We start from the raw sequence: 25,676 nt of genomic DNA on the forward strand, positions 1-25,676 counted from the left end.
TGGGGACACAGACATGCTCAGCCTGACCCAGATGTCTTCCAGGACACACCAGCCATTGAGATCAGGGAAGAGTTCCTCAGTCTTTGTCTGCCATCTCTTCCCTGAACCCAATTAGCTTCGGGGCTTCCACTATAAAGATGAGCAGACACCTGTCGCCCCGGTCCCCACAACTGGGCTACATTTGGTGGCTGGGGCCAGAGTCCTACCAAACTCTCCCCTCTATATCCTCAGCCTGACTCTCTGTCCTCAAATAAAGTGGGCTACAGAGTTAGGTCACCTTGGAAGGAAATAACATGGTTGTCCCCAGGGTCCCATAACCAAGGCCTGAGGTCTGTCCTCTAGGAAGATGACACTTCAGCACCCTTCCTGCCTGAAGGGAGCAACGATGCTGTCGGAACGGCAGGGCGCACTGTGGAAGCAGTGAGACGCTCACCGCCCAGGGCCTGCACTTTAATGGCTGGTTGCTGTTCGAAGATGAACAAGGTCCAATGTCCTGGCCCAGTGGCTCCACAAGGATTCTTTGATTCCAAACACATCCAAGGCTGCAGATGCCTCCAGGTCCTCAGAGGGCAGGTGTCACCTCCCACACACCTCTTCGTCACACTGTGGGGACAACGGGGTCCGTCAGCCAGGTCACATTCCTCAGAGGCCAGTGGTGCCCACCACCCAAATAGGGAAGGAGGCACGCTGGACACGGGAAACAGCCTAATCTATGCCTTACTCCCTTTCACTGGAGAATGAGAGAGGCAGGACATCAGGGCCACACTAAGGCTTGACAGACACACCTAGGACACAGCCCGCTTTTCTCAATCCACAGTGGGGCCCTGCTTTGCTTGCCCACTGGCCTCTCTGCTGCTCCGCCTATTCCCCTCTATAAGTAAAATCATAGAGACACATCTATATCCCAAGGGTGCCAACGCAGAGAAAATTATGTAAATCCTAAGAGGCTCTCCTCAGCTCCTGGCCACGCCAAGCACTGTCCCAAAGCTAGTGATATAAACATGAGTGCTGGTAACAAGCAGTGTTCCCCCAAGGCCTCTGCTCACCTGGGGTGGCTTGCTGGAGCAAACTTCTGCAGAGATACCCAAGGCCTTCAGTATGTCCTCCTGGGGGACATAGTCCCCTGGGGACTTCTGGATGAAGTGCATCAGTACCTTGTCACCACCTGTAACCACAGGCAGGGAGTCAGTCACGTGCATCTTGCACCTATGTGTCAGGGACTGAGAGTACCCACTGGCAAGCCAAGCAGCCCAGTCCCTCACCCAGGTACCCAAAACCAGAACGGGAGCATGAGGACATACGCCACCAAGATGGGCGAGATGGGGCTCTATGTCTTGCCCGACCCACCCTTGCTGACCACCAGCAGTCCTCCACTTTGCAGCAGGTCACCAGACAGGTTCCCATGGATACCAACAGCCTTAGCCTGGAAAAACAGGAATGGGGCCCAAGTCAGTCTCAGAGGGAATGCCCCAGGGATCCCCACCAATGCTCTCCAACCACAGACCTTGGAGGCTACATCACGAACAGGTTTTCCCAGGGCAGCTGGCAGGATGCTTAAGCTGTTGTACCTACAAAGAAATAAAGAGGTCCCCAGTCCAGATTCTGGTGGTGCGCAAGTATCCATACCTGTTCCCAGTGTCCTTCCTCCTCTCACCCCCACTTATCTAACCCGGGGCTCAGCCAGAACGGCAACTAGTCTAACCAGGAGGATCTACAAAAGCCGAGAGCCCTCAGGCTGAATACTCTGGCCTGGGGACCCTGGGGAAGTGGTATGGCATGTGGGGAATGAGCTCCAAGCTGGGTGCACCCCGGGATGTGGCTTAGCCGGCACTGCCTATCATGACAGGTCAGTCTGTGGCAACAGAGGACTACAATGGGCTATGGCTAAGGCACTGAACTCCAACGTCCCCCCTGTTTATGAATGGTAATTGCTGAGGACAGATGTGGCTTGGACCAACACCCATTGGAAGATTCCAAAGAGGGCTGGAGAGATGGCTCAGCGGTTAAGAACACAGACTGTTCTTTTGAAGGTCCTGAGTTCAAATCTTCGCAACCACATGGTGACTCACAACCATCTGTAAGGAGATCTGATGCCCTCTTCTGGTGTGTCTGAAGACAGCTACAGTATACTTACATATAATAATAAATCTTTTTAAAAAGAAGATGAAGAAGATTTCAAAGAAGGGCTAGCTAAAGCACCAGAGTCAGTTTCCATGAGACAAACCGGACAGCAGAGCAGATGATGACAGCAGAGCAAGAAGATGCATTAGAGGGCAGTAGCCACTCTGTCCTGTCCCTGGCTAGACTCACGCTCCCAAATAGTCACACTTACCGCTTAAAGCCCAGCTCCTTGTAGATTTGCTTGCTCTCATCAAGGTAGAGTTCTAGAAAGGAAAGCCACAGCTGTGTATGTGTCCCAGGCTTCCTACATTCTATCCTCTGTCCCCTCCACTTATTGTGTCCAGCTCCACCCACCCAAGCCAGAAGTAGCAAGGCAGGATTGAATGTCACCACTGCTTAAACGGGAAGGGCAAGAGTCACTGGGACTTTGCCACTAGGTCTGGGCGCCAGCCAGAGCACAGGCTGAAGGCAGGGCAGGGAAGAGCTGCAGATGCTGACACATGAATATGTTCTTGTTGGGCCTAGAAAGGGAGAGGTCAGCCCAGGCTCTGAGTCTGGGAAGAGTCGCACCTCCTGAGAAGTAACCACCATCCAGAAACTCCTGCAGGCCCAGGGCCTCAGGACCCACGCCCACTAGGCGCACATCGTGTTGGTCCAGAATGCTCCGGAGGTTGCTGAGGTCCTGGGCGATCCAGCGGCACACCATGCAGCCGAAGCGGCGCAGACCGGCCACCACGCAAGCTTTCTCCTGCCATAGGCTCCGCAGCTCCACGGCCTACAGAATGGATGGGAAGACATGGGCTCACCAACCCTCTATGACCGGCAGCCTCACATGTCCCGCGCAGTGTGCTGCTCCAAGATTCGCAGCTGACTGGTCCACCTGATGGTTCCTCTGTGGACCATCAGCAGTACCCACGCCCAGTACGCGAACTCATAGGGCCCCTCAGGACCTCCACTCCAGTCCATGTGAGTCGCCAGGGCTCTGAGCCAGATGCTAGGAGGCGTTGTCCGCCAGATCTCACCTCCCCAGTCACTGCATGCTTCAAGACACACGCTCCTACGCGACCAAGGTCCACCGCATTCATGGCCTCCTCCGTCCCTTTCTGCTCCAGGAACCCTACTCCGGACCCTGGGGAGGCTTCACCCGGTCCTGCGCAGCCTCTTCTGCCAGTCTATGCCCCGCCCATAATCCCGCCCCAGTCCTGGAAGGTTGCTCCACCTCCAGAGGTTCGGAACGCAGGGCCCCGAGCTTGTCCCGCCCTAGACTCCGCCCCGGATATTTTAGCTTACTTGCACACCCTCTTGGGTTATTTTATTTGCATATGCATGAGTCTATTAGCCAATGGCATAGCAGGTGAAGCTCCACGGACATTCTGCAAGCGATGCGCCTGCGCAGAATGCGTTTGCATGGCTTTCTAGCTTTTGTGTGGCTCTCCGCTTGCGTTTACGTCGCCATCAAGTGGTCCCCAGTAGTGCAGCAGGGTGGTAGAATCAGAGCCAAAAAGTTGAAGCGGCGAATCGAACTCACTAGTCACTAGTGTGAGGAACAGTAGGGAAGCCGGCACTTAACAGTAGTGAAAGGACCAGCCTTTCCAAGTCTAGGTTCCTGCTTTGAAAACTCCCGTAGTATTGTATTTTCTCGAAATCTTATTAACTTCCGTCATTAAATACCATTTCCTGCTGTGTCGATGTCAGCTTTTAAACCGTGAGCTCCCGTGTAAAACAAAGGAGATAAACAGAAGCTCGCGGTAGTATGTCCCTAGGAAGGGTAGAAGGCTCAGGAATCCGCGTGTCCTGTCCTTTCCTCACTAAGTAAGCCCTGTGATGCTTTCTAGGGCCAAATTCAAGCATGTGACAGATGCAGAGGCTGGGAAAGGAAGAGAGTTACCACAAGAAACCCAGCTGAGACCGAACAGCCAGGTAGGAAGTTAGGAACCATACTAAGTCAAAAGGAGAAGCTAGAGATGGCTCCGTGGTTAAGAGCACTAGCTGCTCTTGCAGAGGGCCCAGGGTTTGGCTCCCAGCATCCCTACAGTGACTCACAACCCTCTGCAACTCCAGTTTCAGGGCATCTGATGTTCCCTTATGGTCTCTTCAGGCACCAGGCACGCACATTGCGTCCAAACATATATGCAGGCAAGAGGAGGCTGGGGAGCTGCCTCAGTAAAGTGACAGATACCTGTAACCCCGTGTCCTGGGGAAGCAAAGACGTGAGGATCCTTGGGGCTCAATCAGTGTAGCTTAATCAGTGAGCTCCATGTTCAGCAATAGACCTTGTCTCAAGAAACAAGATTGAGAGGCACTGAATAAAATACCCGGCCACTGGACTCCACGGGCACACACAGGTGCTCACAGGTGCGCAAACATACTTACAAAAAGGAAAGAAAATTCAATTGTAGAGCCAGGAGGGCCTGGTCTGTAGAGCCACCAGGGGTACCACCAGAATCAGAGATGGGGCTCCTCTGCCTCCTGTTAAGTGTTGAGGGGTACAGTGCAGAGGGTCCCAGGAGCATGGGAAGATGTCTGCAGGACGTGCTGCATGCTGAGCAGGAAAGGCCAGCAGGCGCTTCCCTGAGGCCACTCACTCATGTGCCAACGCAGTGTGGCAGAGCCCACCTCATCTTCGTGGAGTCCGAGATGGAGTTAATAAGAGGTAAGGTAGGTCATCAGGAGGTGAGCATCGTAGAGTCTTTGTGACAAGTTTATAGGGTAGAGGTACCTAGCCCAAGGATATGGAGTCCTGAAAACACTTGTGGCCATTGCTTTCCTGTATTTCCAGAATTCTTTCAGGAATGTTGATTTCCTATGCTTGGGGATAGGGTTGTTGTGTTTTTCCTCCAGTGCTTCCTTTGCATGATCATTTTAGCTTCTGCTTTTATTGTTTCTTATGCCAAACCAGTAAAACTGGATTGGCATATTCTTGACTATCTCATATCAATGACACATGTGTGGAGGTTGGAATAGGCTTAGCTGTCATAGACTTCATGTGCTTGAATGCTTGGCCCAAGGGCAGTAACACTATCAGGAGGTGTGGCCTTGTTGGAGTAGGTGTGGTCTTGTTGGAGTGGGTGTGGCCTTGTTGGAAGAAGTGTGAAACCCTGCCTATGGGCTTCGAGGTCTCTTCTGCTCAAGCTCTGCCCAGTGTGGAACAGTCACCTTCACTGCCTGCTAATCAAGATACACAACTCTCAGCTCCTCCTCCAGCCCCATGTCTACTAGAATTATATTTTCTTTCAAAGGGTTACCATGGTTGAATCTCTTCATAACATTGTAACCCAAACTAAGACACACCTGGAACTAAACATTTAAGCAGGGAAGTGCCAACCTCAGAGGACAGCTGGGTTTATTCACCTGTAAATTTTAATATATCATCTTGTATCAGCTTTCTTTGGGCTGTGCTACAGTAACAACTTTAAGCCTCAGTTGATCCCCGAGACTAAGTTATATCTCTTGTTCACTTGTGTGTCTGTGTCCTGAGAGCAGGGCTCTCCTGGTGCTTCCTTATTCTGAGATCCAGGCTGAGAGAGAGACCAGGCACTCGGAACGTGCCTTTTCCTGGCAGAGCAGAGCCACATTGTTATGCTCATATGCCATTGGCCAGAGCTCAGCAATGGCCAGGTGGATTCTGGGAACAACAAAGTACATGTCTTCCACAAAGCATTTTCTAGCCTGTAACTGAGCAAGCTAGCTATCATCATCACTGTGATGAGAAAATATGAAACTCTGGGCATCAACACTAGGCTGATTTCCCGGGGCGTAACTACGTGTGACACAGCAGACTGGGGGACTTGTGTGTGTTGCCCACAAGCAGGGTAATGCAGAGGTCTCTCGAGAGTTATAAGACAAACACAACCCTGAGCAATGTCTTTGAACAGTATTTGGGTAGAAGGGAATTTCACCTATCGTAGTCATTGTTCTAAGGACACCATGACTGTCTCAGTTGGAGTCTCTATCACTGCAAACAGACACCATAACCAAGGCAACTCTTATAAAGGACAACATTTAATTGGGGCTGGCTTACAGGTTCAGAGGTTCAGTCCATTATCATCATGACAGGGAGCATGGTAGTATCCAGGCAGACATGATCCTGAAGAAGGAACTGAGAGATCTACATCTTGATACAAAGGCAGCCAGAAAGAGACTGGCCTCCACAAGCAGCCAGGAGGACATACTGGATGGAGCTTGAGGATAGAGACCTCATAGCCCACCCTCACAGTGACACACTTCCCCAACAAGGCCATACCTCCTCTAGTAATGCCACGCCCCTCCCTAATAGTGCCACATTCCATGGGCCAAGCATATTCAAACCACAATGACCAAAGCAACTATTACGAAAGAAAGCATTTAAAGGAGGGCTTGTGGGCTGGAGAGATGGCTCAGCGGTGAAGAGCACTGACTGCTCTTCAGAAGGCCTGAATTCAAATCCCAGCAACCACATGGTGGCTCACGGCCATCCGTAAAAGAGATCTGGCACCCTCTTCTGGTGCATCTGAAGACTATAGTGTACTTAGATATAATAATAAATAAATCTTTAGGCCAGGGCAAGCAGGGTCGACTGGAGTGAAGGAAGGCTTGTTTACAGTTTCTAAGGCTTAGTCCATTTTCATGGTGGGGTGAGCATGACAACTCAAATCCCACCCCCCAGTGATATACTTCCTCTAACAAGGCCACGCCTCCTAATCCCTCTAATCCTTTCAAATAGTACTACTCCCTGGTGACTAAGCATGCAGATATAAGACCCTTCGCAATTCTTACTGAAACCAACACACCATCCTTGGCACATGTTGCAAATGTAGAAGGAAAGGCCAATAGGAGCCTGGCTATCCTACCTGGAGGCCCTGAAGGTGCAAGAGACCAAACAGGCCTCACAGGTGATCCCTCTGCGCCACTGTCCCAGACTGCCATTTCTGACCACATCCTGGTAATATGGCTGATCTGTAGGGGTCCCTGCAAGCATCACAATCATAGAAGAATGATTTGCAAAGAGGTGAGTCAAACTTTGGAGCCTGTTTGTTTCCAAAATATTTAAACACAGTCCAGTTTAGGAAAGTTTCCTGTTGTAATATAATCCCCGGTGCACAAGAAGATATAATTACATTGAAACTCAAAGCAGATGTCTTTTCTTCCAAGAAGACAGGCAGGCCCCTCCTCCCCCATTCCACCTTAAGCCCTGGAAAGTTGCACCTGAGGCTTTGCTCTCTTGCTCCCCCTACAGGAACACTGAAACAATGCTTTGCAACCAAAGGTTTTTCTTGCTTCCTTGTTTAAACACTTATTTCTCTCCCCAGCATTTGTGTCACGTGCCCAAAATTTTCAACTTGTTTAAAAATTTCTTTTAAGGTCTGAAAGACATCTAATAGGCGTCCACAGGTCAGATTAACTACGCTAATTAACAACCAGTTTTCTTTTACAGGCCTATCCTAGACACACAATTAACATATTATTTTCTTCAGTCACCCAAAACAGACCTAAAGATGCCTTCCAGAACTATTACAGGCTCATCATTTGCCATCCACCTTATGCAGGTATCCCCCTGCTGGGGTTCTGCTCCTCTGTTGTTCCTCTACAGGTTTATCCCTACACTTTGCCCGCTGCCACAGATCCAGCAGAGGCAGTGCCATCTCCTGAGTCCTACATGAGACAACACAGCTGCCTTCCCTTAGACACCTCATCTGGCTGAAGACTCCCAAGACACACGCTGAGATCCAGACACACACACACACACACACACACACACACACACACACGCACGCACGCGCGCGCCAAACCCCACAGAGGACAGACTTGGGACTTTCCAGCTACAGATGAACTTTCTTGCCAAATGGCTGTTGAGCTTTGGGGGGATTATGTGATAGTGAGAAAAACATAATGTCTATCTAGATTGATTGATTGCTGTTTCAAAATGATGTTATTACCCTCAAACTGTACTACCCATTGATTCGATCATTCCTTGCCTTCCCTGCCTCAACCCTCTTTACCACTCTGGCTTCTGATACCTCCACTCCACCCAAAATTTTCACTACAAATGAAACAGCCACTCCAATGACTCCTCTCTTTTTAAAAAACGTAAAAGGGGGAGATGTGGGACTGTGTAAGGCGGTCTGTGGCCTGGTTGAGCAAGGCTTACTCCGGAGCTTACTTACTCTACAAGGGGAGGAACCAGTGAGCCAGGTTTTTCCCTGGTCCTTGACCCTGTTCCCCTCTCCCCATTCTTTCCCCTCTTTCCACGTGGTCATGGCCAGCTCTCATCCCTCTATCTTCTCTTTCTTTCTTTACTTCTGTATCTCCTTTTCTCTTTCTACTTTTCTATAATAATGCATTAAACTATGAACTGTCTCTTATCAAAACCCACCGCGTAGGAGCGTGGATCAGGCCTCAGAGTTTCCAGCCGCCATGAAAACCTCTTCTCAGCCAAGCTTCCTCTACAGCTACCCGAAAGGCCCATGCCAGAACAGCACTTCCTTCTGAGCAAGGAACCCCCTCCCTCCGCTAGCCAGGCAGCCTCTCTCTCTCTCTAGGTACTCTGGCAGGCAGGTGCCTGCCGTCCCTACCCTGGTGTTCCCTGCCTGCCAGTCTTCCCTATGCAGGCTCTGCCTGCTAGTTTCCTGGGCCAGGCAGACCCGCCGCACCCTCCCCCCTTTTCCCACAGGCTCTAGAGATAGGCTATCATCCCTAGGGAAGGATCTGCCATGGTCTTGGCCATACAAGTAACATACAGGTCATTTGGGCTGTTAGCCCCCTCTAGTCCTGGTTGTGGGAGCTTGGGGGAATCCCTGCTATACAGATTATGTAAAGGTCATGCAAACTACTGGATATCTCTGGTGGTGAGAGCCCGATATGGCCTGGCCCTGCAGATCACGAGGCTGTTAATAAAATCTAATTCCCCACTTTTCTGGATTAAAAAAAAATCAGGATAAAAAATAGTTGCATGTGGAACTATCTGGCTTGTTGATGGTCTTTAGATTAAAAGTAGATTCAAGGGGCAGGGAGTAACAGGACTGAAGCCCTGAGGGCCAGCAGAAAGAATATAAACAGATAACCTCAGGGCACAGGAGGTGAGGGGACCTTCCTGAATGTATCAGAGACCTGGAAAGTAAGAGACTCTCAAGACTCAAAGGAAGGAACCTTGGATGAAGTGCTCTACAGTGGGGAGGGGGAATGGCTTAGTCAGGGTCTCTGTTCCTGCACAAACATCATGACCAAGAAGCAAGTTGGGGAGGAAAGGGTTTATTCAGCTTACACTTCCACGTTGCAGTTCATTACCAAAGGAAGTTAGGACTGGAACTCAAGCAGGTCAGGAATCAGGAACTAATGCAGAGGCCATAGAGGGATGTTACTTACTGGCTTGCTTCCCTGGCTTGCTCAGCTTGCTTTCTTATAGAACCCAGGACCACCAGCCCAGGGATGGTACCACCCACAATGGGCCCTCTCCCCTTGATCACTGATTGAGAAAATGCCTTACAACTGAATCTCATGGAGGTATTTCCTCAACTGAAGCTCCTTTCTCTGTGGTAACTCTAGTTTGGGTCAGGTTGACACACAAAACCAGCCAGTTCAGGGAACTAGTAGAGTCCATCTCCATTAAAGGGGCAGGACATCAAGTGGGGGGATGGGCCTGCCATCCTACAGTCGAAAGCCCTGACCCAGAATTGTTCCTGTCTAAAGGAAATGCAGAGACAAAAATGGAGAAGAGCCTGAGAGAAAGGAGGTCCAACGACAGCCCCAAACTGGGATCGAGCTCAAGGAGAGGCACAGGGTCCTGACAGTTACTGATGCTGTGGTGTGTTTATAGACTGGAGCTAGCATAGCTGCCCTCCAAGAAGCCCAACAAGCAGCTGGAAGAGTCAGATGCAGATATTTACAGACAACCAATAGACAGAAGCTAGGGACCCCTGTGGTTGAACTGGGAGAAAACTGCAAGAAGCTGAGGAGGAGGGTGGCCAATGGGAAAACCAATAATCTCAAACTGACCTGGACCCCTGAGATCTCTCAGACACTGAGCCACCAACCAGGCACAATACACCAGCTGATATGACCCCCCAACACACACACACACACACACACACACAGCAGAGGACTGCCTAGTCTGGCCTCAGTGAAAGAAGATGCACCTAACCCTCAAGAAACTTGAGGCCCCGCAGGGCGGTGGTGGCGCACACCTTTAATCCCAGCACTTGGGAGGCAGAGGCAGGCGGATTTCTGAGTTTGAGGCCAGCCTGGTCTACAGAGTGAGTTCCAGGACAGCCAGGACTACACAGAGAAACCTTGTCTCAAAACAAACAAACAAAAACAAAAAACAAAAATAAAAACAAAAAAAAGAAAGAAACTTGAGGACCCAGGGAGTGGGGAGATCTGGTGAGGTAGGGGTGGGAGGTAGGGACATCCTCTTGGAGATGGTGGTTGGGGGTGGAGGAGAGGAGGTGGGAATGGGGAGCGGTCAGGGGTGCAGACTGGGAGGGGGATGAAGACTAGACTGTAAAAAAAGGGATTAAAGCATCAATCAACAAATAAATAAATACCACGTTAAATGCCCAGAAAATCCCACAGTGAAAAAAAAAGTAGGTTCAATAATTGACCCTTTTATCCTATCATTTCTGTATCTCCCCTTTCTCTTTTCATCCCTTCTCCACCCTTTTCCCTAACATTTGAAAGGAAAGATGTGAGAGGAAAGAAAAAGAAAAAGATAAATTCCCCAAATCTAACCTACTATACTTTGTTTCTCCCCTGATCAAGACCATTGACAACTTGTAACCAATCCCCCTTAACCTATGGCAAGCTTATATCACTCACCAAATGACCAAACTCCACCCACCCCATCTCCTGGGAATGGGGTATCAGTCTCCTAAAATTGCTTCCTGCTGTGTTTGAGTGATTTTCTCTTTGGGGGGCTCTAAGGAAACTGGGATATTGTTCAAGTCCTGAGAAATCTCGCTGCAACATTTTCTCCAGCCTCTGTGTGATGGGAGCATACAGGGTATAATTGAAGTTCTGGCTGGAACAGTCTGTGAGGCTGGACCATCCTTGCAAGGCAAGGTGTTTCAAGTTGCTCTGGCTGTAGATCTTTGAGGAAACAGCATTTGAGGCAGTGAGTGAGTTGTGGGGGTGGGTCTGACACTGAGGTCCTGTTCCCCAATTGGTTCTTGATCTGTCAGTAAAGAAGCCATGAGCCAATTGCTGTGTGTCAGGAACAATTGGGACTTTCAGACAGCAAGAGGCAAGGGAGAGAGGCAAGGAGAGGAGAGACAAAGTTTATATCAGGCTTGGGAGAGAGAAAAACCAAGCAGCCATGTGATTTCGGGAGGAGCTGCAGCTTGTGGTTGCGCCTACAGTCAGGAGGTTGGCAGGGACTGGATGTAACTGAACAACTAAAGTTTAGGGCAGGTGGAGAGGTAAGAATATTGATAAAGGCAATGCTTTTCCAGGCGGGAGATGTAGTGCCCAGCAATTCTGTCAGAAGGCAAGTTGAAAATGAGCAACGTGTGTGTGTGTGTGTGTGTGTGTGTGTGTGTGTGTGTGTGTGTGTGTGTGTAAGCTGTGGGGGGTGGGGAGGCTGGTAGTGCAGTCTGTTCCCAGAGCTTAGGTTGGGTAGCAAAAGCTACAAGCAACACACCTGGGCTTTTATCTCATGTTTTGGTGTCTGGTTCTTTTGCTCTGTAGATGTATAAACTTTCAAAGAGGATATACATTTGTGCACTAGCATATGTATGGGATGTTCAGTGTTCACCACTCGGCTAAGGACTCTCTGTTCTCTGTCTGAGCAGGTAAGGCATCTGTCCTTTCTTGAACTTGGTTTGGATTGCATAACCAAACATAATATAAATTTCATCTATACCATTTGAAAGGATGACATGATAAGACCCGAGGGGTCTGTAGCCAGCAAGATTTGTTGGCTTTGCTTAGCTGAAGTCCTGCTGGAGATATTTTTGTGTCCCAGATGGTCTCAGAGCTGTTCCCATGCAAAGGAATAAGTGTTCATGTTACCTATTTTGTTGTTGTTGGATTTCCCTTCCATGTCTGCAGCCAAATTTTTCAGGAGGTCTCCCCTGGTCAAATCTATTCTTTACTAATTTTGGTGGAATCCATAGCTTTTCTTCCCCCATTGAAACAAAGACCTCTTCCTCAGTGCGACCAATTTCCTTCCTTCCATTCTGAAGTTAACACATATTTCTAAATTCCAGGGCTTTCTATGCTATCTGTTTCCTTGACATTTAAAAAATTAAATCAATAAAGCATTATTTAATCTGTCTCTGGGAGACCCCATGTCCCCTTTATGTTCCATGAGTATTTTCTTTAAAGTATAATTAGAACTTCTTACAACTGCCTACCTGTAGGATTTTAAGATACATATTTTTGCCATAATGTCTAAAAAAAATGTTGTATTCTGATGGATACACATGTCAGAGCATCATCAACTCCAATCTGCAAAGGCATTTTCAAGACAGCTATTACTTCTAATAAATGTGCAATCTCAGAATCATCCTTTTCAGAACTTAAGGCAGAAGTCCCTTGGAATTCTGAACATGTATCAGTAGTGTGATGTATCAACATATGTACATATTTTAAATTTTCAAATTCTACAAAATGAAACACATAAGCTATTGTATGACATTGCTCTAAGGTGACTTTGTATCTCAGAATCTGTATTTTTAACTTAGTATATTGTCTCTTTGGCTTCCATTCTAATTTCTCAAATTAGATTCTCAACATGGATTTTTCTTATCTGGAATTACCATTTTTGCTGTTGTTGTAGGTTCCAGATTGGATTCTTTTGAAAATTCTTTATCCTGATTGAAAAATACTCTGACCTCTGTTCTATGATGTCGGTTCCAGCACCTAATTTTTTAGTCTTCTCTAAGACTGTTTTATTTTAGTCTCTCTTAAAGAGGATATATAAAATTGTAATTATTAGTAAACATACAATTATTTTCATGCTGACACTCAAAACAAAATTATATGGAGTCTAAACCTTCTTCTACAGTGTTTTCCATTTTTTAACATGGAAAATATTTTCTTCTTTAATTTCTCTAACTCTTTCCTTTCTTTGGAGACTTTATCTTTTATATTTAAATTTGGTGTTTATGACTGTGTTAAGTTTCTTTAGCATTCATGTACCCTTTAAAACATTTCTGTCTATTTCTTTCTCTCTCTTTCAGGGACTTTATTTTTTATGTGTATTTATTTTCTCTTACTGCTTTCTAAACTAAATTATCTTTTTTGTATTTATTTTTCTAAACTCTTTCCAGCCTTATGCAGCCTATTTTTAATTTTATTAATTTCAAATTATTTATCTCTGTTGATGATATTTTAATAACCAGTCCCCCTTTTCCCTTTGGTGTTTGAGTGTAATTCCAAACATTTTTACCTGGATCAGAAGTTTATCTGTGCTCCCTCTGTTTCCCTCTGCTGTTCAGTTCACCACCTGGCTGTGGCTAGCCCTACCCAGCCCTTCTCCTCACAGAGAAGAGGCAGTTGTGCCTTGCTGCAAGATGTTTGCTGGCTGGGGTCTGTGCATCCCAGATACAGGCAAAAGCACAGCCTTCCCCAGGGCACTGTGGGTCAAGCATGTAGCTGCACACTCGTGGGAGACTGTGGAAGCGTGCATGCTAGATAAGCCCCCACACCCACCCGGCCTGACACCCATGTGTTCTCTGGCCACCTAGCTCTCTCTAGCACGTGCTCCGACCCTCCTCTAGAACCAGGTAGTGCTTGGGAGAAGCTGCCCATTCTGATCCCTATTCACGCCAAACCTCACCTTAGGGCATTGGACTTCATCTGCTCTACTCACAGGGCACATGGCACCACAGAGCCCGCCTTCAACCCAGCACATTTCAGGCTCAAAGCCTGGTTCTTTGTAAGTTTGAATTTCTGTCTAAGTTTGGATTCTGTGTCTACCAATGTACCATTGCAATTACCATTGTAATCCAATTCTGTTGGATACCAATATAAAAATACGGGACTTTTCTATGCTCACTGTATTAGTCAGGTTTCTCTAGAGTCACAGAACTTATGGGTAGTCTCTATATAGTAAGGGAATTTGTTGATGATTTACAGTCTGTAGTCCAACTCCCCAACAATAGTCAAGAGCAGCTGTGGACAGAAGTCCAAGGATCTAGCAGTTGCTCAGTCCCACAAGGCAAGCAGGTGAAGAAGAGAGAGAAAGTCTTCCTTCTTCCAAAGTCCTTATGCAGGTCTCCAGCAGAGGGTGTGGCCCAGATTAAAGATGTGTGCCACCACGCCTTTAGTCCTAGATGACCTTGAACTCAGAGATCTCCCTGTTTTAACCTTCTGGGATTCATAGCCACTATGCCTCAAGATCTCCATGTCAAGATCCAGGTCAGAAATTTCTATCTCTCAGCCTCCAGATTAAGATCACAGGTGAGCTTTCCAATTCTGGATTGTAGTTCATTCCGGATATAGTCAAGTTGACAACCAGTTATAGCCACTACATCTGCCCTAGTTCTGAAATAATGACAGGGAGACCTGGTATATTTATTTAAAAAGCTTCTTGCACTATTGCTAGGCACAGTTCTCTTCTATGATAATCCAACCATTGCTAGCCTGACCACTTCCCAGCAACTTCCCAGCTACATAGGTTAGCGGCCATCTTAGTCTCTCTCTGGCTGCTCCTGTTCCATCCGTCTACTCCTCATGGAGACTTCTCTCCTCCTCTTCTCCTGCCCAACTATTGGCTGATCAGATCTTTATTAACCAGCCAGAGATGAAGGGAAACAATTTTGTACAGCGTCTAGACAGGCTAGTGTATGTACTGCAATCAGATCTCTGGACACAGCAATCAGCATTTAAAGGAATACACAGTGCACAAAATCAACCTCCGAAGTAGACTCAAGCCTTTGCATCTATGTAAGAACTATAGCTTCGGGTTAAAAAGCATGATGTTTGTTGTTGTTATTGTTTTTTAGAAAGCCAGGTATATAGAGATGTTTTAGCCTGATGAAAGACTTCTCTAAGTCTATATCTAGAAGACAGCCAAAGAAACTTCAAAATCCTTGTGACTGAGTAACAAGCACTCAGAACACCATCAAATCTTTAACCACCAAAATCACAGCAGTACTGTCAGAGGTCAGAGGTCAACACAGATCCCATGGCCCAGCCTTGCCCCTAGCTAGACCTGGGCAGGAAGCAGGGTGGCCCAGGCAGCACCTGTCTTGTAGGAACCATTGTGTGGCCTTGTGATACAGCCCCAAATCAGAACACATAAATATAGACCAGATACATAAGACAAAACATAAAGTCAGAGCAAAAACAGGAAAACAAGACAACATTCAACAACTGGAATTCCTTGCTTCAGAAGTCCACCAATCCTTTTCATTGACTGCCAAAGCGCCTGGCATCTCAGAGTGTGAAACTTCCAAATTCTTCAAAACTTTTGAAACTTCATAATTCAGCTCTTGGTCCCAGCAGGAGATCTTCAGGACTCCAAACTCGATTAACCAGAAATAAAAATAGCCAGAAATAACTAGGGGGCTGGGGGATGCCTCCCTATGCTCAAATGGAAGTGACAGATCCTTCCTGTTCATCAGATATGAATGCTTTGAACTTAACTGCTTTTTTAAAGATTTATTTATTTATTGTATGTGAGTACACTGTAGCTGTCTTCAGACACACCAGAAGAGGGCGTCATATCTCATCACAGATGTTTGTTAGCCACCATGTGGTTGCTGGGATTTGAACTCAGGACCTTCGGAGGAGCAGTCAGTGCTCTTAACCTCTAAGACATCTCTCTCCAGCCCCTTGAACTTAACTATTGGCATCCTTCTGTAACTCCCTTTTGTGTAACATTTTATCTATGAGGTAATTTTCTAAAGAACCTTTGTCTAAGAAAATATAAGAGAGGCTGAGAAAAAGAGTAAAGTGTGTGGTATTTGGGGCTCAGGCCCATCCAGCAAATGTATATATGTATATGTCTGTCTGTCTATATGTTTGTACATACATTCATGTGAAGGTATATGTATATGTATGTAAATATGCATGAACACTTGTGAATTTGTTGAGACAGGTGGTCGGGCCTGGCCAAAGTGTAAGTGTGTATGTGTGTATGTGTGTATGTGTGTGTGTGTCTGTCTGTCTGTGTTTGCATGTATGTACATGTGTGTGTTTGTGTGTGTGTCTGTGTGTATGTCTGTGTCTATGTGTGTTTGTGTGCGCGTGCATGTTCATGTGTGTCTATGTGTGTGTTTGAATTGTTATTCTTCCTTTTCTTTTCTCTCTGGCTCATGAAGAGTTAACAATCTACAAGTCTCTCCCCTGCCTAGCAGGGCCCCTTGACCCAGAGAAAAACTAAGACTTTTTCTTAAATCCCCTGCTGTATCAGCCTGGAGTCAAATTACCAGTAGTCAGAGGCTTTGGGCCACAGAATAGCAAAGAGTTAAAGACAGAAAACTGCCAAAAAAAAAAAAAAAAAAAAAAAAAAAAAAAAAAAAAAGTAAGCAGCTTTTGGTCAAGCAATCTCTGACTGAAGAATTGCCAAAGGTAGAGCAGCTTTGGACCCCTTCGCTGCCTCCTGCCTTGGTGAACCAGGTACCAGGGTAAGCCCCGGGCAGCAGGCAGCCCTGTTAAACTGATGACCACAGAGTCATTCTCCAGGAGTTTGGACAAGATGGAGCATTCCGAGGGAATGAATATGTACATCAGTAAACAGTATCCATATTCAAGGAAGCTGAGACCAGGGATGTCCTTAAAGATGAAGTGAGCACTGTTACACCCACACCCACCTCACCCCCGTGTCGTGAAGACATAATCTTTGCCCCCCCCACACACACACACACCCCGATTACTAGTGAGGAGGACACCAGTCTGAGGCTGAACACACAGGGCCGGGCGGGCTTCCCACGGCAGTGTTTTCCATACAAGGCTGTGTGGTTCTGGCCAAGCGCTTGTGGTGGTTGCTCTGAGGCAAGGAGGGAGGGGTGAGCCACCCCTTAACACTGCTGACTCTGCAGTCTAACAACTTCCACACTCAAGCGACTAAGAAATGGGAAGCAAAGACTCACAGCTATTAGACACAAGGGTGGCAGAGTTGCTCCTCTATAGGATTAATATAGTTAAAATGGCCATCTTGCCAAAGGCAATCTACACATTCAATGCTATCCCATAAAAATCCCAACCCAGTTCTTCATAGAGCTAGAAAGAGCAATTCTCAAATTCATCTGGAATAACAACAACAACAACAACAAAAAAAAAAAAAAAAAAAAAAAAAAAAAAAAAAAAAAAACCCAGGATAGCTAAAACTATTCTCAACAGTAAAAGAACTTCAGGGGGATTCAGTATCCCAGACCTCAAACTTTACTACAGAGCAATAGTGATAAAAAACTGCATGGTATTGGTACAATGTCAGGCAAGCAGATCAATGGAATAGGATTGAAGACCCAGAAATGAACCAACACACCTATGGTCACTTGATCTTCGACAAAGGAGCTGAAAGCATCCAGTGGAAAAAAGATAGTCTTTTCAGCAAATGGTGCTGGTTCAATTGGACGTCAGCATGCAGAAGAATGCGAATCGATCCATTCTTATCTCCTTGTACCAAGCTCAACTCCAAATGGATCAAGGACCTCCACATAAAACCTGACACACTGAAACTAATAGAAAAGAAACTGGGGAAGACCCTTGAGGACATGGGCACAGGGGAAAAGTTCCTGAATAGAATACCAATAGTTTACACTCTAAGATCAAGAATTGACAAATGGGACCTCATAAAACTACAAAGTTTCTGTAAGGCAAAGGACACTGTCAAAAGGACAAAACGTCAGCCAACAGATTGGGAAAGGATCTTCGCCAACCCTAAATCCGACAGAGGGCTAATATCTAATATATACAAAGAACTCAATAAGGTAGAACCCAGAGAACCAAATAACCCCATTAAAAAGTGGGGTATGGAGCGAAACAAAGAATTTTCACATGAAGAACTTCAGGGAGCTGAGAAACACCTTAAGAAATGTTCAACATCATTAATCATTAGGGAAATGCAAATCAAAACAACCCTGAGATTTCACCTCACACCAGTCAGAATGGCTAAGGTCAAAAACTCAGGAGACAGCAGGTGTTGGCGAGGATGTGGAGAAAGAGGAACACTCCTCCACTGCTGGTGGGATTGCAAGATGGCGCAATCACTTTGGAAATCAATCTGGCGGTTCCTCAGAAAACTGGGCATGACACTTCCTGAGGACCCTGCTATACCACTCCTGGGCTTATACCCAGAGGACTCTTCAGCATGCAATAAGGACACATGCTCCACTATGTTCATAGCAGCCCTATTTGTAGTAGTCAGAAGCTGGAAAGAACCCAGGTGTCCTTTAATGGAGGAATGGATACAAAAAATGTGGTATATTTACACAATGGAGTACTATTCAGCCATTAGAAACAATGAATTCATGAAATTCTTAGACAAATGGATGGAGCTAGAGAACATCATACTAAGTGAGGTAACACAGTCTCAAAAGATCAATCATGGTATGCACTCACTGATAAGTGGATATTAGCCTAGAAACTTTGAATACCCAAGACATAATCCACATATTAAATGATGTCCAAAAAGAATGGAGAAGTGGCCCCTGGTTCTGGAAAGACTCAATGCAACAGTATAGGGGAATACCAGAACAGGGAAGTGGGAAGGGGTAGATGGAGGAACAGAGGGAGGGAAGAGGGCTTATGGGACTTGAGGAAAGTGGGGACCCAGAAAAGGGGAAATCATTTGAAATGTAAATAAAAAAATATATCAATAAAGAAAAAATGTAAAAAAAAAAAGGTTTAAAACAAAACAAAACAAAACAAAAAAGGAGTTCAGGTGACAGTCAGGCTGCAGTCCTCTCTCCGTCCCCATGCCCCCGAGCCTCCACTTCAAACTTCTCCCTAGGTCCCTCAACCTTGTCTGGCTTCCCAGGAGTGAAAGCCTATGTGCTGCTATCTAGAGCTTTCTTTTCCCAGGCCCTCCAGCACTGCCCTGTCCCTGAGGGAGAAGGGTTTGGGGAAGCCAGCCCCACCGAGAAGACCCCTGCCATGGCCCTTACTCAGAAGCAGCAGTGGTAGCACCATGAGGGTCGCCAATTCCAGCAGGACAAGGGGCTGAGCACTTGCACCAGTCTCTAATGATAAGGGTGTTTGTACAGTAGAGATGGAGTTGAGGTGGGGCTGGGTGGGGCTGGGTGGGACTGGGCACAGTGGTATCAATAGTGCCAGCCAGGGTAACGTTTCCATCTGCTGAGGCAGGACTGTCCAGGGTCTCCTTTCAGGAGCGCTCTGCCCCCTCTTCCCATGATGTCTTTCACCTTGCTGCTTAGCTGGTTTTTCTTCCTGTTCTTGCAGATGACCCCTGGCTGTGACCAACCAACTTGGGGCCTCTGAAACTCCCAGAAGCTTCCATGGGAGATGATCAGAATCTGTGTGAATCTGTATGAAAGTCAGCCCTGTGATACCCAGCTCCCCGAGGTAGCACCTCAGGAACACTGCAGCAGACCTTGGGCTCCACACCCTGCTCCTGAAACTCCCAGGCATCCCAGAGCAGGTCCGGACAACTCTGGTCCTCTGTCCATCCTAGGTTCTAACGCGCTTTGGTCTTCTCATCTTCCAGTCAGGTCCATGCATGCTGCCTCACAGAACCAGGGCTGCACCAGACTGGACGTGAATGTGGTGCTGGAAGACTTGCTTAGCTATTATTTTTGATTTTTCTTGATCTTTATCCCTATTTTAAATTTTATTACATTTATTTTGTGTATGAATGTGTGTTCTGTTATATGTGAGCATAGGCCACAGCACACATGCAAAGATCACAGGACAACTTGTAGGAATATTACATTTAAGTTAGCATGTGTGTCTGTGTACGTACATGTGAGCATGTGTGTCTGTGTACATGTGAGCATGTGTGTCTGTGTACATGTGAGCATGTGTGTTTGTATACATGTGAGCATGTGTGTCTGTGTACATGTGAGCACGTATGTCTGTGTACATGTGAGCATGTGTGTCTGTGTACATGTGAGCATGTGTGTCTGTGTACATGTGAGCATGGTCCACAGCACACATGCAGAGATCACAGGACAACTTGCAGGAGTTGGTTCCAGGGATTAGACTCAGGCCACCAGCTTGACAGCAAGGGTCTTTTCCTCACTGAGCCTGCTCACCAGCCCTGCCCCTTTCCCTGTGTTTATGATGAAGTCGAGGGACACTTTAGGCTGGAAACATCTTGCTTCTCACCTACTTTCACCCTTCATGGTTGTCCAAATTCTGATTTCCTTGTGCCTGGGGCGGGTAGCAAAGATTTGGGGCCTCCTTTTTAAGGAAGCTAGCCATCTGCTACAGCAAAACTCTCTCTCAGTTCCTAGTCCTCTGCCTGAGGCTTCTCACTGTAGTCAAGTGCTCTGATCCTAGCTGTTGTCATGTATGTATGTTCTGTTGTTCCTGGTTTGTCTACCTTTGTCTCATGAACCCAAGCATTAATCCTATGTAGGTAGGATCTGTCCTTACAGAGGAGGGTGAGGCTGCTTATGGGGGGAATTCCTCAAGGGGAAACTCTGGAACGGGATGGGGAGCCTGAAACTCACAGCATCATCCAGGGTGTCTCCCCTTTAGTCATGAGTATCCCTCCATTTCCTTTGATTTATAGGCCCCTAAGCCCTCAGGGCTGGCCCTGAGCTGCCACTTCCACCATAGTTACCTTAGCAGACTGGGCTCAGGTACTCTGCTGAGGTGCTAAGCAGCCGAATTGCTGGGGCACAGAGGCTAGGGACAAACAAAGAGTCAGCCTCTTGCACAGGTGCAGTCTCTGGAGCTGATACCCTAGGTCTCCACCATGGCACTCTGCAGACCCCACACACGCTGGCCTCACCCCTTCCCAGGCCTCAGGTGAGCCTCCCCACTTCCCTTCCCACTTGCCTCCCTGTCGTGCTCCAGCACCAGGTGCCAGCCCTTCACCCCATTCCTACCAGCTTCTGTGGACCACACCACACCCCTGGGGCATTTCCAAGGTAGCCTCTTCAGAGGCCCCACAACAGAAAAGACCTGCAGGGCACAGGAAGCAGGGGCCATCTGGAGAGGAAACCTGTGACAGGGAGGCTCCAGCCTGGCCCTAACTGCTTCACACACAGCCCTGAGATCTAGGGCTAGGATCCTGGCAGCTGAGAGAAGGGACTTCCATCCGGTTCTCTAAGCTAGACCTAGGTAGTATCATATTTTTGGTTTGTCTTCAGTCTCCTATCTAGGGTAACTAGACATTTGCTCATGTTTTCTAAGCAAAAGTCACACAATACGTGAAGAAAAGTTGGGCTGAAAGCCCAACCCCATGGCCTAAGATTGCTCTGTCTCTCTAGACATCCACTGTGGCCTGTCTCACAGTGCAGGTATTACAACAGTGCAGGCTGGCAAGGCTGCAGATCAGGGGAAACCACCACCACCACCACCACCACCACCGAGAAGCAGGCTTGTTATGGCCCCTCCCCCGTGCCACCAAGGTCACCTGGGGAAGCCCCAGGGATGATCAGCAAGCAGAAGAAGCAAGGTCCCTACAGGTGAGAACCTTCATGTAGTTTCCATGGGAAAGGCCAGACAAGGTCACTGAGCAGGCATAGGCTAGGTTTGTATAGATGATGGTTTCCCAGACTCTGAGGTACAGGGGCCAGTTGTGGTTGACCGGCATGAACTCTGGGGTCACAAGCTGAAGACATGGCATAGGGTGGTTGATGATTTTACAGACTCTGGGCTGTAGGGGCCAATCTTAGCTCTGGGGCTCTAGGGACCATTGGTCCGAGGTATAAGTCTCAGAGGACACTTCTAGGTAGTGTGACTGTAACCGGCAGAAAGGAAGATATTCTAAAGACTCATTTATTCCTCTCATTAACTTTCAGACCATCGAAGCAGTAGACCCCAGGGGACTGAAATTACCTCGGAACTCTTGAGAGAAGAAAGCCTAAAGCGTGGACCAGCAAGAAGAGAAACTATTTTGGAAAGAGAGTTCCAATTTGTCACGCCACTTTGCAGGAGAGGCAGTGATGGGTGGGACTGCACCTTACCCAGGACTGTTGAAATACGCATAACTGGTTTCCACTTTTACCTCAACCTCAGATCAGGACTAGAAAGATGGACTTGCCAGAGTCCCTGGATATCTGTCCCCTTTCCCAGTGTGGCCATCTGCAGACTCTGTTCTAGCGAATCCAGGCCTTCCCGCTTCCTAGGCCTCAGGTGAACCTTGGCACTTTCCCCACCACCTGCCACCCCTCAGCCCATCCCTGCAGCTTCTGTGGACACACCTCCCTCCTGGGACACTTCTGAGGCGGCACCTCAGAGGCCCCAGGGGTAGGACCTACAGGACAAAGGTCTTCAGCGCCCAATCTGGGGTAATTAATTAAGCATTCACTCACCTCTCTCAGGGAAAGTCACACAATACACAAAGCTGGGCTAGAAACCCGCACAGTGGCCTAATGTTGCCCGGTTGCTCTAGCCAGCTACCTCAAGACGCAATGCAGCCTTGTCCTGTGGCTCACCATACAGACATTACCATGATGCATGCTGGCAGTTCGGGTTTTTGAAAATTAAAAATTTAAAAAACAAAAGTTAAATTTCCTCCTCAGGGGCTGGAGTCCAAACTGAGCTTGTTGGGCACAGGCTCCGGCTCTCAGTCCAACAGTGCATTGGTGAATATTGATTATTAACTTGATGGGACTCAGAATCGCCATGGGAATGAACTGGGTTGAGATGGCAGAGCCAGCCTAGTGTGGGGGCGTTCCCCTGGCAAGGGTCTCAAACTGAATAACGCTCAGGAAGGGAGCTGAGGTTCAGTCATTGCCCATCGCTGAGCCTCCTCACGGCAGAGCCAAGGTGACCAGCCAACTCATGCATCTGTCTTTCCCACATGATGGGCAGTACCCTGAAACCAGCAGCCAAAATAACCCCTTCTTCCTTATATGGTTTCCTGTCAGGTGTTTGAGCCAAGCACTGAGAAAAGCAACTCATACTGGTGAGCTTCAGACTGGCCAGTCTGGGCGTAAATAGCAAACTCCCAGGCCGCCGGTTCAGCTTCTCCTGGAAGGATAGGAGAGGCTCCAGATGTCAAGCCATCAGAATGAAATCGTGTTCAGGACAGGCATCTACTGTGGGCCACTGGCTACAAAACAAAACAAAACAACAACAACAACAACAACACCCAGGATGATGCCTTCAGGCTCCCACTGCACCCCTCATGTAGCTTGAGTGTGTGTGGCTTCAAGGTACTGGTTCTGGTGACCCCTGGCTCCAGTACTGATCCAGACTGGGCATCCCAGGGCTCTCTACACTCTCAGATAGGCAACTCAAGGAACAGTAGGAACACGGCGCCATGCAGCTGCCCCAGGCGTCCACTCATTCGGGTAGATGTGAACTCTGTCTGTGCTTGGTTGACCGTGAGTGCCCTGTGCTGCTATAGGAGAACAGAACAGAGGGAAGAGGGTTCTTCAGTGGCAGAGAAGGTGGCTGTGTCTCAGGCCCTGCTCGTGTCTCTACTCCTGAATGTCCACCCATTCTGTCAGCACCAAGAAGAGCAGTGCTCAGACCCACTGTGCCCAAATCTTGTTTAACAACCACTCAGACATCTCCCAGGAATCCTAGCATTCTCATTTTTTTTAAAGATTTATTTATTTATTATATGTAAGTACACTGTAGCTATCTTCAGATACCCCAGAAGAGGGCATCAAATCTCATTACGGGTGGTTGTGAGCCACCATTGTGATTACTAGGATTTGAACTCAGGACCTTCGGAAGAACAGTCAGTGCTCTTTACTGCTGAGCCATCTCTCCAGCCCCAGTAGCATCTCATTTTTAATTCACAGCTCCATTATTCTATGTTATTCCAGGGCAACCTGGGCCTTGTGTTTGAAGACCAGACCCTAGATGTAGTCAGAGCAAAGCCAGAGGCCAACAGATGTAGATCAACACAAAGGGCATTTTACTGGTGACTTACAGGCAAAGTATGTATGGGCCTGGGTGGCAGAAAACTGACCCTTGCAATTTAGGTCAGAACAAAGAGTTTAGAAAGTGAGGAGGGAAAATGCGATGTCAGTCAGGACTGGTCTACCTGATTTATCTCAAACTGACACCAGGGGCGTCAAGCATGTTCTGGGTGCTGATAGCAGAGTCTCCCCACATAAGGTTCCATGTCACTCACTAATGGCTTTGTTTCCACCAGTTTGCTGGGAGAGTATCTGAAGGAAACAGACCAGGTAGGTCAGCGGCTGCTGTGTGGTTAAGGCTCAGGAAGGTCGTGTAAGGCCAAGCAGTATTCACGCATGTGAACATGCACCCAAAGTTAGTATGGTTCCTTGGTGGATAGAGCCCTCTGTGTTTCTGGAGGCCCTGTTCATGATCACAGACAGATTCATGTGCTGATGTCCTCTTTGTGAGACACGAATGCAGTCTTGTTCCGTACTGTAATTACAATCCACCAGATACATACAGCAAATGTCCCTGCGCAAGTCCAATCTGCCCACCTCTGCCTCCTAACTCATCTTCCTTAACCTGCTGTCTTTAAGCTCTCTAGCATTACCATACAGGTTCCTCTCTGTGTCCCAGGAGATGATAAGAAGGTGAGTAGCAGGATTACATGCAGTAGAGAAGATAGCTACATGGAAGATAAAAGACAGATGATAAAGAGAGAAGATGGGTGGATGATACAAACAGATGAGAAAGATAAATAGATAAGATTGTGGTAGTTTGAAGGAGAATGGTCCCCAAAAGGTCATAGGCTCGAATGCTTGGTCCCCAGTTACTAGAACTGTTTGGGAAGGATTGAGGGGTGTGGCCATACTGGAGGAGGTGTATCGCTGGGGGTGGGCTTTGAGGTTTTAGAAACCCACATCAGGACCAGTCCCCCCTTCCTCTCCCCCACCCTCTCTCTCTCTCTCTCTCTCTCTCTCTCTCTCTCTCTCTCTCACACACACACACACACACACACAGAGAGAGAGAGACAGAGACAGAGAGGGAGAGGGAGAAGGAGAGAAAGAGGGAGAGGGAGAGAGAGAAAGAACCATCTGTTGTCTGTAGATGAGGATATAAAGTTCTCAGCTATACTCTAGTTCCATGCCTGTCTCCTTCCTGTCAAGATGACAACCCTCTGAACCTGAGGTCTGGTTTGTTTGTTTGTTGGTTGGTTTGTTTGTTTTTTTAATATTTAAGGGGTGTCTTGTTTATGGTGTCTCTTCACAACAGAACAGTGGCTAAGAAGGAGATAAAATGACAGATACACAGAGGAGTGATGTGTAGCCTAATGAGGCCTTCTGTAGTGGCTATTCCTGGTTGTCAACTTGACTGTATCTGGAATGAACTACAATCTAGAATTGAAAGGCTCACCTATGATCCTAATCTGGAGGCTCAGAGATATAAGTTTCTGACCTGGATCTTGGCATGGAGATCTTGAAGCATAGTGGCTATGAATTTCAGAAGATTAAGACAAGGAGATCTCTGAGTTCAAGATTATCTGAGATTAAAGGCATGGAGGCACATGCCTTTAATTTGGGCCACACCCTCTGTTGGAGACCTACAGCCTTTAATCTGGGCTACACCCTCTGCTGGAGATATAT

The 25,676-nt window shown here is 47.5% G+C and overlaps 1 protein-coding gene and 1 long non-coding RNA gene across 5 annotated transcripts; one reads left to right on the forward strand and one right to left on the reverse strand.

Moving 5' to 3' along the window:
- Positions 1 to 435: 435 nt before the first annotated feature.
- On the reverse strand, positions 436 to 3,297 carry Prxl2b (peroxiredoxin like 2B). The gene is made up of 7 exons (XM_052178329.1): positions 3,144 to 3,297; positions 2,692 to 2,896; positions 2,333 to 2,384; positions 1,505 to 1,568; positions 1,348 to 1,423; positions 1,047 to 1,165; positions 436 to 603 (listed from the first exon to the last, which is right to left on the reverse strand). The coding sequence occupies exons 1-7, from the start codon at positions 3,204 to 3,206 to the stop codon at positions 577 to 579; spliced, it is 606 nt and encodes a 201-aa protein (XP_052034289.1). The 5' UTR covers positions 3,207 to 3,297; the 3' UTR covers positions 436 to 576.
- Positions 3,298 to 11,311: 8,014 nt separating this feature from the next.
- Positions 11,312 to 22,686, forward strand: LOC127681754 (uncharacterized). 4 transcript variants are annotated; one of them, XR_007977166.1, is made up of 6 exons: positions 11,312 to 11,510; positions 11,779 to 11,882; positions 19,444 to 19,642; positions 20,888 to 20,976; positions 21,441 to 21,638; positions 21,975 to 22,686. It is a non-coding gene; the product is annotated as an uncharacterized LOC127681754 (long non-coding RNA). The 4 variants fall into 4 exon arrangements; XR_007977167.1 differs by having other exon boundaries at positions 21,466 to 21,638; XR_007977165.1 differs by lacking the exon at positions 20,888 to 20,976 and having other exon boundaries at positions 21,975 to 22,685.
- The last annotated feature ends 2,990 nt before the right edge of the window (positions 22,687 to 25,676 follow it).

The sequence above is a fragment of the Apodemus sylvaticus genome, chromosome 3 (assembly GCF_947179515.1).
Source record: "Apodemus sylvaticus chromosome 3, mApoSyl1.1, whole genome shotgun sequence".
NCBI classification, from domain to species: Eukaryota; Metazoa; Chordata; class Mammalia; order Rodentia; family Muridae; genus Apodemus; species Apodemus sylvaticus.

Excerpts from the sequence above, each read along its gene's own strand:
- Prxl2b (XM_052178329.1), bottom strand. The coding sequence starts at position 3,206 with ATGAATGCGGTGGACCTTGGTCGCGTAGGAGCGTGTGTCTTGAAGCAT. Across the intron at positions 1,569-2,332 it reads AAGGAGCTGGGCTTTAAGCG|GTACAACAGCTTAAGCATCC; the intron begins GTAAGTGTGACT and ends ATTTCTTTGTAG. Across the intron at positions 604-1,046 it reads GCTCCAGCAAGCCACCCCAG|TGTGACGAAGAGGTGTGTGG; the intron begins GTGAGCAGAGGC and ends TTGTCCCCACAG.